Here is a 14429-nt window from a genome sequence, read left to right as displayed (position 1 = left end):
CACTTTTTTCCTCTGTACTCTGAAAAGATACCACAGCAATACAACAGGCATTTTCAGATGCACAAAACCTGAAGTTAAACACTGGTGTTGGCATATTTACTTAAATCAAAGATGTCTTAGAGATGAACAAAGAGAACTGGTAAGTGTTAGACAAGCTAAAATAAATGAGGAATTTAATATTAAATATATCAGAAGATTACATTTTTCAACAGTTACATAAAGGTATACAAAATCTTATAGACTAGCACAATAGTTAGCTGGTGAAAGTGAACCAAAAGAATCAAGCTCCCTAGGCAGATGAGAAGCTGGATCCAAAGAAGAGAAAGAATATGGATTTTCCAGCTCAAGTTGTTCATCTTTTTGTTCCCAACCCAACTAAGATTTCCTACCTGCTTTCTCCTTCCCAATAACTTTCTATGTTATCTGCTTTCAATCAAATTGAAGCAACAAAAAATCTTAAGGATATTCAACTACCCTCTCAAATATTTTACTACCACTCCACCTGTGAAAAATAAACAAAATAATCATTCAAGGAGCTGGAGACCTCATTGTATTGTCAGTCCCCATCAACTTTCTCAAGATGTTTTTTAAGATGAGTCCAACCTCTTTAAATCCTCTTCTTGCTAAAACGGTTTCATTTACAATCAGCTAAGGTTTGGGGTTTTACTCTTTTTTCTTAAAGAAAAATAATTAATAGTATTACGGGAAGAACACAGACATTTCCTCTGAAATTATGATTTTTCTGTCTGAAGTTATGAAATGTAAAAGGAAAAATGGTCTGATCTTCCCCGAATGGAGTTCTGCTGTTTGAAGTCTACCTTACACTTTCTTGCTAAGTCTGGTAGCATTGTATATTGCCTAAAATGTCCCTTCAGATAATCCTACTTTCACTCACCTATAACTCATTTGAACTTTTATAATTTGGTCTGAGTTTTTTAAATTTTTTTTTTTTTTTACTATATAAGGTATCTGCATCAAGCTGAAATTTTTGGAGCCGCTTCAGCCAATATCTTGATAATTTCTGCAAATGAGATGAGGATGTGTGTGGGGAAGTTTAATTTGCACTGAATATTCTGATGACAACTCACTAAGCTTTCTGTGTTTCAAAGTAGGGAATAGAAGTCTGACAGGAGAGGGAGGGCATCATAAGAGAATGATACAATGATTGACTCCTCCATATGAAAATTTGAGCCTTTGGGCCAAGTTACAAATCTTCCAAAAAATTACAGCCTTAATCTGTTAGTGATTAACAGCTGAAATTTTACATTCAATGAAAAAAATAATGCTTTTCATGGGTTTTTAGTGATATCCAGATTGCCTATATAATGCTCTCAAAGAACTGCTAAGATCTCATCTGTCTTCTGAAAATTTTTGTATGTGAGCCAGTAGGGCGGATGCAAGCCCCAAACTACATACACATTACAGGGCTTCAGGAAAAACACGGGCTATTGGGAGCAGAAGTGAGACTTGGCATGGCTGGGGTGGTAGGGAGGGAATGAATGTCAGAGCTGAACACCCCTTGTGGATATGGGAAACAGACACCAAAGGAAGGAGGAAAGGAAAATCACGCTGGAAAGCCACTTTCCTCATAAGAGATCTATAAATTCTTCAATCTAAAGACGTTGGGTTTTACAGGCAGAACATCTTTTTATGTGAAATTGCAAAACGCACAACAAGACGGAAGGTGTGTCTTAGGGGAAGAACTCAGAGCTGGGCAGCCTACACAAGGCAGAGTGTGGGCCAAGAGCAAGGCCTGAAACAGATGAGAAGCAAACCTGGCAGGACAGAGGATGAAACAAAGGAAAACTGGAGGAGTGCTCCGGTGTCATGGATCTCTATGTCCTAGGGAACATACTACCTGTAATTTAGCTGCTTCCTAGATCTTGTGTCAAAGCCTAATCTGGCTGACCACTGTTCCACTCTACAGCAGAGAAAGCTTATGCTCTGAACTCAGAGCCAAATCCAGGCATTGCAACACCCCCATCATGTTTTGTGGCCCTACCAGAAGATATTCTGTGTCTCTCGGGGAGGACTGTTCCTATAATAGACTCAAGGCCTCATCAGTAAAGGATATAGACAAGTCATATTCTCCAGGTTTTATTTAGAAATCAGGGGAGCAAGACTGTTTTTAGGTTCTGGGAGCCTGGACTTAGGTTACTCAGAATCAGTTGGGATTTATGGCCTCCAACTGTTTTACCACTTTTTTGACTCCTGTTCCTGAAAAAACTTTTTCATCTTTTCCTCTTGCTTCCTAAGATGAAATAGGAGGAGTAGGTGACTTTGTTGCCAGTCCACCTCCCTGTGATATGTTGCTGGCTGCTCTTTTCTCTTCACCTGTGCCATATCACTAGCAGAGACCACCTCTGTGAGCAGGTTGCACGCTAAAGAAGATATAACTGCAATAAATATAAAATGACACACCAACGTGTTCTTCCAATCATTATATCAGGAACTGTGAGGAAAAACCTGTGGGAGGAAAGCTGCAATAGAAATGCAGGCCCATTTAAGAGAAAAGTATGGAAGGGTAGAGGCAATGACCCACAAAGTTTGTGAGGTGAAAGGATAACTTGTATGCTTTCCTGGAACTTGTTTCTGGGGGATCTACAGTTCTTGAGAGTTCTGTCACCTATTAGCAAATATCCCAGCCATTGCATCTTTTTTTCTGGTCCACAAAAAAGCTGATATTTAACATTTAATATAGTAGCTCAGAGATGGGGAAACTGATCATAAGTTTGGATAATTAATAGTTGTTTTTAATATGGCACCAGAATGCAGAACACCTAATTTGCTACCGGGGTGGATGGATTCATTTTCTTTTTTTTTTTTAGAACAATACTAACATAGTACAAAATTTGTGACATGACCTACAGCAAAGTTAAGGATTACACTGTTAGACCTGCTGTTCAAGAGTGTGCCCTCCTACCCACCTGTGCGCAATAAAAACCAATTAGGCTTTTTAACTACAGAACTCGATGCTCTTTTGCTTCCCAGCAAACCTTTACTCCACGCACTCTCTGGACTGGATGGTGTACATGAGGATGAAGTACTACTGCCCATCAGCAGGGAGCCTGCTCCCTGACCTGTAACGTCAGCAGGGTCCGATTGCCTGCCGTGAAGACCTGGAGTACACGCCAGCTGTGCTGATGGACTGCAGATCGCAGCGTGCCAGCGCATGGCAGAGCTCAGCTGTGCTCTGCTCTCTTATCGGCCGTGTCGGTGAGCTTACAAGATAAACTGCTCTGCAGTACAGCTGCCAACAGGTGAGTTGTGTATGAAAAGGCAACAGCTAGCTGGATGGGTGGGAAAGGTAAGGCAGCCTGAACTCATGGTGTCCCACATTACGGAGTCCTTACACCAGCAGGAGGCAACAGGACACCCTGAGACTTCTGCCTGGCTCAGGTCAGAAATGAAATTTCTTCCCTCCTTCCCTGATTAGTGCTTTTTCAGTCAATTTTATTTAGCTTTATCTCCTTAACCTGAGCAGTATGCATCTGAAATATATGGCATACTGTCACTGCTCTCAGAGCAGGGGGACTCAAACACCACCTGTATTCACAACAAACTATAAACTGCTTGCACCTATCACCAGGATGAGGGAGAAAATAGTCATGCAAAAGACTGACTGACTGAGGCTTACCTGTTAAATGCTCATAGAACAAGCCCAATGTGCTATTTTGCATCATAAAACTTATGAAGAAGAAACTTATGGTAAAACTTTTGGTAAATCTATCCACACAATAATGAGACATTATGGCTCATTAGAGGCTCAGCTTGCAAAGTCCAAAGTGTACAAACAGAGGCGTATAGGACAAATCTGAACTAAGCACTGTACCCTGCCCTCTGCCTGAACCACCCCCTTACACGTATCTGGTAAATGATTTATAAACCTAAAGATAACAAAGTATAAAACTGTATCACTCCCTTCACTTGACAAACGAAATCCTTTCTGAATAATTTGCCATGTCTCTGAAAATGTTTCAAATTTTGATGTCTGCTCTGCTGTTTTCAGGTAAGTGCTTGGCATCCTATCTCATGTCATTCACTTCATGCTTGTTAAATAGCTGGCAAAAACCCCTGTGTTACCACCAGAACAGCACCAATGGAAGAGAATTCACTGGAAACCACTGAAGCAGGGACATACAGGAGAGTGGGTGAGCACAAGATTGCATGGCAAATTCTGTGAAATATAGTTTGATTCTGCTCCTTGTGACTACTTTTGAGCCTTTTACTGCTCATGTATAAGGAAGAAGGATGCATTTCTGACTGAAAGTCATTCTTACAGGATGATTTCCTGAACTGCTAAAATTGTAAAAAGAGCTTGATGCTGTTTCTACGAAATCTTCTTTAAATATTATTCTTATCCCAACATTTATTGTTTGTAGGAAACAATTTCACATGTATTTATAAGGACCCAAAAAATCTATTTCACAAGTGATTTCTGGAATACTTGGCTTGAATTTCTTAAGGAGACTGATTGTTTTAAAGCAGACTCAGGCTGTCTGGATGCTGATCCTTCACAGCATTGTGTAACCAGAGCACCTACAAACAAGACTCAACCTGTAAAACTTGGACCAGAGGGAAAATGGATGGGGCAGAGCTACCACATGCTCTTCCAAAGCAGCACACGCTGGTACAGTCAGTGATCAGTGATGCACATGCTGCAGGATTATTTTGTTTCTCACAAAATTAGAACAAACCAGGCAGGCAGTAAGTGACAGCTGACTTCCCAAGTGATTGCCTGCACCTTGCCAAGATGGTCTATCCACATGCATGCATTAAAAGCATTTCTTACATTTGAGTGCTCCAATACACATGCAGTAAATACATGATGTGAATAGCTAAGGCAGAATGAGGGAGACAATGATTAATTGTGGATTATTGAAAAACGTTTTGTAAATTGGGACCACATTCGGGTATAATCTCTCTTATGATGTGATTTCACTTCCATGCCGTATGAACCTGAATTTTGGCTGCAGTGAGGCTCTGTAGAGACATAAGGAGATGCAAAGGGACTTTGTCTCTTCTGCAAGTTTGAGCTCACCTACAAACCCATTCCCCTTATTTGTCCTTCCTGATCTGCAGTTGAACTGGTACAATTCCTGAGTACTTACCTATCTTCTTGAACTTCACCTCCTTTCCACTGAAGGCCATTTATAGCGCAGTGTCACCTGAGGCCAAGCTGGGAGCACAGCAGCTTGCCACCCCTCCTTTTGGAAGACTTTACTTTCATCTCTTTAATGTCTCTTGTCTTGTTTACCCTCTTTTTCAGGTTTCTATTCTCCAAAATACATGTAGAACTACCTATAACTAGTTTTTAATGAGGTGTTAAAAATCTAATTGATCACAATCAGTTCAGTTTTTCATTAATTGTAAATCCTTTCAGCAACAGTGAAAGTGGTGGTGAAATAAAATAGAGACTATGAGACTCTCTCATGAGAATCTTATTTTTCTTCATTCCCTCAATCCAGCTGCTATAAATCACTCCTCATAGTAAACCTCGGTCACAGTGCTGGGAATAGGCTCTCTGGACCTTTAGCTTTAGCTTCTGGAGAGTGCAACAGCAAGGGATGAGGTAGGAGTGTCTTGGCACTGAGATAATTGCTGAAGTCTCTCAGGTGTCTGATGGCGGTGTTTTGCCACAAATGGTTGTAGAAAGGAAATCTCAACAGGACCCACTGAGTGGACCAATGGACTGGTGCTTTTTCTAATACTTTGCTGCAGTGGAAGTAGCTCCTTCCCTAGGATTATCTAGGATTTTTGCCAAATTGCCCTGATATTTACCCATGCCTGAAAATAGTCCTGACCCCTGGCATCATCACAGATATTGAATATGTTCAATAGCCAATTCTGCATTAAGTTCTGTAACTTCTCTGCCTTTGCTGATGAGGGAATGAGGCTGATGCTGTAGCTCTAGGGATTGTTAATGACTTCTCTTGAACCAGAGAGCTCTTTGTGTCCTGTGATATAAAATTAAGATTGTCAAAGAATAAAATCTATTTTACTTCAAGCTTGAAAAAGAAACAGATAAGGCCAAAATTTCAAAGACTGGGTGATGTAGAAAGAGTTGAAGCACTTAATCAGTGACTTTAAATCTTGCTGTCAACAGGTATTAACAAATCTGACTGATTTAATTCTATTCTAAGGCTTGTTACCATCCAAACACTCCAGGGTACAAAGCCTATGTACATGTGGCAGGATTGATTGTAGGAGAATAGAGGTAGTGCTGAAGGCAATCTCATCCCCGAAGAGTTGCAGCAGTACTAATTACCAAAGAGTAGGAACAGGCCTGCCCTTAACAGGTCACAGCTATGTCCCATAAGGATGGGCGTTATAAGAAAGTGAGTTAGCTGATTAGGAGGAGAGCTGGAGTTTGTTGGCTGTGTGGAGCAGTAAGGGCAAGGTGGTTTTGCAGGGGAGAGGAAGGTGTCAACTGGTTGTGCAGAAGGAAGAGCGAGGGAGTTAGTGGGAGCTGCCCATGGGACTCTCAGAGAGAAGGTATGAAAGTTTTGTAGTGAGATGATAAACTGATGGTGACAGTCAGATTGGTGCCAAGAACTGATGCCAACAATTGGTGGCCCATATGAGGATGAGTCCTAACATGTACATTAAGACATTAAAAAAAATAATTTGAAAAAAGCAATGTGCAGGTGTTAGACATTAATGCAATTATACTTTTCAACTGAAAAAAGGTGATATCTGGGCCAGAGCTGGCCTGCAGAATCCACAAGTCTGTCTTCACTGCGATCTGGCCACTTCATGCAGTGTACTGACAACCACATCTTGATTTCCATGGACTGCCACATAATCTAGAGAAATGCTTGAGTGAGGAGAGAAGTGGCTGCTGCCATGCTCTTTTCAGCTGTTGCACTGTGGCATTCTGAGTCCTCAGACTGAGTTCTGTGGTCTGACTTTGTGAACTTAGATTGAGAAAGTCAGATAGCTGAAACCTGGTGGGGAGGTGGTCCATTCTGGCTCATAGTCTTAGGAAACACACCTGAACTGCAGGCTTGATTTACTTTTCAAAGTTCCTAACACATCAGCACCTGCCACCTCAGCAAGGTTGAAGTTTAGCTCTGTCCAAGTTTAGCCTCTGTCCAAGCTCTGTCCTAGAGTGCTGATAAGACTGGCAGCCTTACCTCCATGAGCTGAGATTTTGACCAGAGTCACCATAACCAATAATAAGAAGAGTTATTAGAACTAAAGGAAAGGAGGCAGAGCAATTGCCAACTTTTGACATTTAAATTACATTGATAATAACTTAAGCAATGTGTTTGCTTAAGTTCAAGTGGTCAGAAACTTGCAAAATTAGAAATTAGGAAGAAGCAATAGAGTGTTTGAAGTGCTGCTAAATAATTGTCACATTTTTTTGTGAATATCACAACAAATCGGAGATAAAGCACTTTTCCTTGTGGTAGATGCACACCAGGGATAAATTTTGGTCCTAAGACTAGAGATTGCTCCTTACCACTTATACAATAGTGCTGATCTGGATATAAACAGGCTTTGGGGTAGAGAGTGGAAGAAGCAGCATGTCCTGTACTAAGGCAAGTTTGAAGATTTGTCTTCCTCTCATTAAACTCTGCCATTAGATGTGCAAATTGTGGCCTGCCTGCTCTCCCCAGACTACTAAGCACACAATGGCTATTGCTGCTTAACTCTTACAAAAGAAAATGTATATCAATTAAATAGGTCCCTTAGCAGGCAAATGTGTCAAAACTTAATCCCATAGCCACTTTTTTGATTGTGTGATGAAGTGGATCACTGCACATTCAGCTGATAGAAAAAGATGTCTTCCTGGGAAGATTTTGTGGCTGCACTAAGCTGAGTATGTTGCTTTCTAGAAATCTATCCTTGTAAAGAGAAATATGCTTCCATTCAAATGTAGGATGACGAGATTTTAAAGCACAGTAATTTAAGATGTATCCAGGTTGACTTTCTATTTGGAATGCAGTTTGCTTGCTATACTGTGATATTTTTTATTATTACTTTGACATTCCAAGATATTTTATGTCCTTTTTCATAATCAGACTTTTGTCATTGGTTTGTTTGTTTTTTTTTAATATACTCAATGGTGGATTAAGTGTACATTTGCTTTTTTGACAAAGATGGCAAGGCTGTATCGCCATCTCTTCTCAATTTTAGTCTTAGATCATAGTAATCCAAAATTAGATGCTCAGAAGGCATGGTAGTAATAATGCCTACTAACAGTTTTCCCTCTGGACAATGTCTTTAGGTGCACAGGATAGACAAAACTGTCTGCTGAAGGCAATAATTACATGAACTAAGCATCTGCTTGCTAAAACCAGCCAATTTTTTTGTATAATTTGCTTTTTATGTGAGAACACTGAGTGAATCTTCAGGAGATGATGAAAGGAAACATTCTAACTGGTAGCAGCTGATACAACCTCTGCAATAGTTCACCCTCCACGCACATTCCTCCTATTTTCCCACTGGGACATCTATATCTAAAAGTACTTTTCAAATCACATATTTATCTAAGAGAGGAAAACAGTACTGAATAATAAAAAAAACCCAAACCCACAAACCACAACAACAAAAATACAACATGTCTGGTTGCTCTTCATGGTGAGTTAACTGTTTCAGTACAACTTGAAGTTCTTAATTTTTTTTGCAGCTCAACTTTACACACTATGAGCCGTTTTATTAACATCACCCACCTGCTCCTAACTCCCTCTAGTCTCACATCAGATGCTTTGAAATTCCAATCTCCTGGTTTGTATGCTAGTCTTCTACAAGACGCACTCCTCCAGGAATACTGTGTTTATAAAGCAAATCCTTCCGCAATATTTTGTTAAGCTGTTCAAAAGGAGGGGGAAAATTACACCCAGTCCAAGAAACTTAAATTGAGGCAAGACATAGTTGATTTGATGAAAACTCTACACCATATTCAGAGGGGCTACTCAGATGGAGACAGCTGGTCTGATGACCTCAGGTCTGGATTAGAGCTAAATGAAGACCTTGCTTTCTCTGAGCTCTGCCAGAGCACAAGCAAATGTGCAGCCACACTGAAAGACCAACAGGGCTAATTCTGGTTATGCTAGGAATATCTCACTGGAGTTTTTCCAGAGGTGAATGAAGTTTGCCATGTACAGAGACTTATTGTGATCTTTACAGCAAGACAGAGAGAGAATGAGATAAGCCTGACGGATTAGGTGATATATAAAGGCACTTACCTAATTTTCTCTTGGTACTTCTGCATTTTTGGAGCGCCCCAGCAGCTGGGGACAAGTTCTGCAGAGACAGCTCCCAGAAAACGAAATAGCAGCTAGAAAAAAGTAAGAGTTGGGTGTCAACATTGACAAGAAAAGCCAAGAGCAGGGCTTGCATACCTACCTCTCCTCAGAGCAGGCAAGTGCACTTCAATCGAAGCACTTTGAATACTTAGCCTAGTTAGGGGTGGCATTTCTCATTGGATACAGGTGCAGCCAGAACACTCTATATATTAAAAATTGACATACAATACCCTGAAGATGCAGCTCTCTGCTCCACAGTAGCCAAGATAACGCCTCACTGTCTCACCTGTGGAATGACAAGATCATTTTTGAAGATGCTGGCAGCTAGAAAAAAAGCAGAGCTGCTTAATGATCTTCTTTTTTTTTTGCAGCTTATTTCAAATTTGGAGGGCCAGAGCACATTTTGGTGATAAAATGTAATGTTTAATGGCCCTTACTAACTATATGTACATTTAAAGAAAACGGAAGATTTTTAATGAGTCAATTTCTGGTCCCAGTTCAGTTATTTCAGTCCAGAAATGTAATCATGAGCTTACAAAATATTTAATACAAAAAAAATTCCCCCTATTCACTAAAGAGAAATTAACAGCTCATAGATTTTTCTATTGGAAATTAGTAAATTGCCAGAGGAATGTTGAAATTTGGCACAAGTTTAGTTTTCTTTTGTGCAGCTCTAGAGTACAAGTATAGCAGTTTAATAGACATATGCATGAAATATGTTTTCTTCTTTCCCAGCCTTCCACCAAATGTCTGAACTTATTTTTTTTCATGGAGTTGGTCACATTTTTGAAGATGGTATTCCTTGAAAACTCCCTACCCTAAAACTTCTACCTCCAGTTTATGATTACAGTAACTTGGAATATGAAGAAACTGAAGTAGCAAGGAACTACTGGGACTGTGATTGCTTACTAAGTAACTTTTCTAAAGTACTATTTGATGTCTATATTAAGAGCAAAGATTGCAACCATCCTCACTTTCTTTTTGTTCATTACTGTATAACCAAACTCTTTCTCATCTTATTTTTAAAGCATTTTTGGCACTGAAAAGAAACAAAGGGAAAGGGAGCAGCAAACACTCTAGCTCACATATTTTCTACCTATATGAATTCAGCAAACATTTAATTCCATTTAAAAAACTAAAAAGCAACAATATTGTGGATGATCAGGAAAGCCAGCAATAATTACAAGTGAACTGGATTCAACTAACATTGCATATGAAAGCAAACATTTGCTATTCCCAGTTAGATTTTCCTCCTAGAAATTTAGGAATCAGGGCATAGGAGAGCTGTGAGTGAGGTTATAGCTTGCCCTGCTGAGCTCCTACTCTAAGACATTAGACAAGAGTTCAAGTTCCTGGCCTCATGTGTCCCAAGTATGTGCAGATCACTCTCAAGTGTCCATTTAAACCCACTAGACTAAATTGGAGCACAGCTGTTTACAGACACTGGCCTCAGCTGATGGATCTGAGCTCCATCTTAATCAGTAGTTCATTCAAAATTGTGTGATTTGGACTGACATACTATTTTGGACTCTTTTAGCCCCAAATTAATTTATGATGTCTCAAACACTCAAGACTAAAAGGAAAAGGCTTTTTTTCTGTACCAGGACCTTTCATATGAAGCTAAAGAGGAATTCTGACCTTTGTCTTGTGAAGAATATTTTTTTCAAGATCAGCAAGGACTCCTTCTGCATCTATGGTGACCTCAGAAGCTATCTGAAGCAATGCAATAACAAGATTAGAAGTGCAATATCTTTTCTTCAGAAAGTAATTTCCAAGCATGCAATTTCTATGTTGATACTAATAAGAGAAAATATCACGTATAAACCAGGAAGTTCAGAAACCATAGATACATTCATAGGTAGGGTTTTTGTTATTTTAAAAACCTGTAGGCTCTCAGCACTCCTGAGACTAGTGCAATTACAGTCTAAGAGAATTTTGTAATAAAATTTTGCTTTAAAAATAAATTAGTTCCATAATTAAGTTGTAACTTTATTTACTTAGATTCAACAGCCTAAATTTATATTCTAAATCGAAATAATGATTTAGAACATTTGTTTTATTAACTTCAGGCCTAAAAAGAAATATTCTTTCTGTGAATCTAAGGTAGGACCACCTTTGATTTTCTTTCTGTGAATCTAAGGTAGGATCACCTTTGATTTTATTTGCATAAACTACAGATTAGACACCATGTTCTGTGGATATAAGTGTATTATTGAAGTGCACATTCTAACATATTTTTATGATATTACAAACATTTATCAGCTTCTGTTTCGAGTGTCCTTGGAGCACCCCTTCTGACAGAAGAATCAGCGAATCAATTCATGCGGCTCAAACGACACGTACCATATTCTCCAAGCTACTGGGACTCAGGCAGCAGCCAGAACATGTGGGCATACACTGTGGCTGAACAGGTATCTCCCTTCCTCATGCAGCACCTACTGAGAAAAAGAAAGCATGGGTCTGGAATTAATGTGTAAGATAAATCCTTTGGGTCAAAGGAGGAAATTTTTCTGATTTATCAACATGGGCAAGGCTGCTCAGTAGTCACAGAGAGTATTTTTTTAGTAGTAAAACTCAGAATATTCCTTTCTGTATTGATCTACTTCAGATTAGTGAATCATGGGCAGCTTTGAGGGAAACAGCACAGTACTACATGGACTTGGACCCTTTTGCCTCTGATCCTTCGACAGCTGTGTTCTATGGGGTTTCTCAACAGAGCATTTCATAGACTTGGAGCCTGTGTGTCCCTAAGTAAGTAAAACTGACCCCTACAAAACTGCTGACAATTGGTTTATAGTGTCATTACCTGATACAGTGAAAAACCCAATTGTATCGTGAAAAATTAAAGAAGATTTGTTTCTGTTGTCCAAATTTAATGGTTATTTAAATGTGGTCATTTTATTGTGGCAGAGTCTTTTTTAAGTATGTTTTGGAAAAGCTCATTAAGGGCTTAAAGAATATACATCCTTTAAAAAGTCCACAGAAACTAAACTGCTTCCTATAGAGTTGATTTAAAAAGCAGACAGAAAACAATTCCTGAGGAGAAAAAGAAAAGATAAAAAACGCCATCTATTTCAGTAACAAAACTATATTCAGTGTGGACTAAAACCTCACAGAACAAAACAGAGAATGAGACGTAGCAGTTGGTAAAAGCAATATTTATAGATTGGCACAGGAGTACATGAAATGAAGTGTTGCAAACAGTCTCAGAGAAATTGTTAAGGATTGTGCTAAAATTGGATGCATTTTTGGAACAAAATTTTTCAAACTTAGGGAACAATTACTAAATTATTCTGTTGGACAAGCGCAATACCCACATTATTCCTGTGGAACACTTTTTCTGTGAAGATACTGCAGTCCTTATAAGATACCTCATATATAAGATATATAAGATACCTTAGACAGGAGAAGGTAGAACTAAACTCTATGGTTTCTGTGCTTAAAATAATTACTAAGACAATAATCTGCCAGTCTGGCTGAAACCACTTATAGGAAAATGGGTAAACTTCTAATATACTTTGAATTGCATATCCTTTGAATTTTATTGATAAAAGTACCTTTCTTTTTGAAAACGTGTTTCATTTTGAAACGCAGCTTTTGAAAAGACCTTTTAGTTTTTATAAGATAGGAGTTTGACTTGGAGACTCTCTGAGTGGGCTTTTCAGGAGTGTTCCACCTGAAAGGTGACACCAGTTCCACTTACTCTGAGCAGAAGCAAAGTAGGAGAGAATAGCTAAAAGCTATAATTTACTTTCCCTTCTGATGAGGCTTCAGCTGGTGCCCTTGGAAGGAAGCACCAGGTTATTCATTCACAGTTTCTGATACTGATATGGGTGGATAGCAGTCACTTCTGCCTTATGACAAATTTACCTGAAGACACTTTATTCAGTTTTCTGAAAAAAATCCACTGTCTTTCCCATCAGAAAAATTCCTCACAGAGAAAGGCCCTTTGTCTAATTACTGGTTGTGCGTCCATGTACTTGATGGCTGTGATTGCAGCAGCTGCCAGGCAGACTTGAGGATGAGTTATGCCTCCAGAAAGATAATCCTAATGATTGTCGTATGACAGGATTAAAGCCACTTACATAAACACATTTGCAGGCACTCCCACTGAAATATGGTTATGATTTCAAAGCAAGGCTAGCTAACTCACAGACTGAAATAAACTTCCCAATGCTAATGTGACAGGAATTGACATCTAGAATTTTTGAGAAGCCATATAGTAGCAAAGAAGTATCAAGCTAGAAGTTACAAAGTCCATTATGGAAAAGTAGAAAAATTCTTTTCAACCTTATTTTTCTTGATTAGTGATAATTCTGAAATGAAAAGCCTAAACAACCTATGCAGTAATCTGGTTCAGGGGCTGTACTTCCAGAAGAAAACATTTGCAAAAGCTGGAAAATCTGAAGACAACAGGTGTTGACAGAATCTTTAAATTAGTTCTGTGATTTGTTTTTCTAAAAGCAATTTATTCCATCTTTTCTAGCAACGACATCAGATCCTACATGGAGCAACTACAGCATTCTGGGACTCACCTCCAGCAACAAGCTATTAAATCCTACACATCTTATATCTGGCCATGTTAGGATATGGTGTGTTATGTATTTGCCATTATGTATTTGATAAGGTGACTTTATCTCATCTCACTTGGGTCTAAACCCAAAATTAACACACTAATTCTATGCATAAATACTGCATATTTTATATTCATAAGTAGAACTGAGATGTAGGTCATGGTAAATTGAATAAGAAGTTGAAGAAAACCAACCATGAACTTTTAGCAGGCTGGGTTTAAAAATGCCTAGTGTTTTCAGGTAAAACATTATTTTTACTAAACAATTGTTTGAAGATATGCATTCCTGCTTCTGTGACTAAAACCCACATTTTATTTCTCAGTATTTTCCTTAAACATTAAACATTTTTGAGAGGTGAATAAGAAATGAAAATTGGTCACTTTGGACGGATGAGAGAAGTAGAGCACATTTGCTTCAGGTATACCTCTGTTGTTCGAGTGCGTTTCCATTTTTTCAAGTACTAGTAGTAGGTGTTGTACACTTTCATTCATGTCAATGCTTCTCTTTCCTCATTTAATCTTCTATACTTGGTCTTGAATGCCAAAATGAATTGAACTCACGGCTATTACTGTGAGTTGTTTTTTCTTACTCCACAGAAATA

At 38.8% G+C, this 14429-nt stretch overlaps 1 protein-coding gene across 1 annotated transcript; it reads left to right on the top strand.

Moving 5' to 3' along the window:
- Positions 1–3960: 3960 nt before the first annotated feature.
- Positions 3961–13866, top strand: LOC311166713 (uncharacterized protein C3orf85; the record flags this gene model as incomplete). Its single annotated transcript, XM_084226828.1, has 4 exons — positions 3961–4009; positions 11517–11665; positions 11863–12005; positions 13741–13866. 3 exons carry the CDS (start codon positions 3961–3963, stop codon positions 11980–11982), a joined length of 318 nt encoding a protein of 105 aa, XP_084082954.1. The 3' UTR covers positions 11983–12005; positions 13741–13866.
- Positions 13867–14429: the final 563 nt, after the last annotated feature.

This window comes from Fringilla coelebs (assembly GCF_963513975.1).
Source record: "Fringilla coelebs genome assembly, chromosome: 2".
Lineage (NCBI taxonomy): Eukaryota > Metazoa > Chordata > Aves > Passeriformes > Fringillidae > Fringilla > Fringilla coelebs.
The sequence above is the reverse complement of the archived record's forward strand: the minus strand, read 5'-3'. Positions and strand labels throughout refer to the sequence as shown.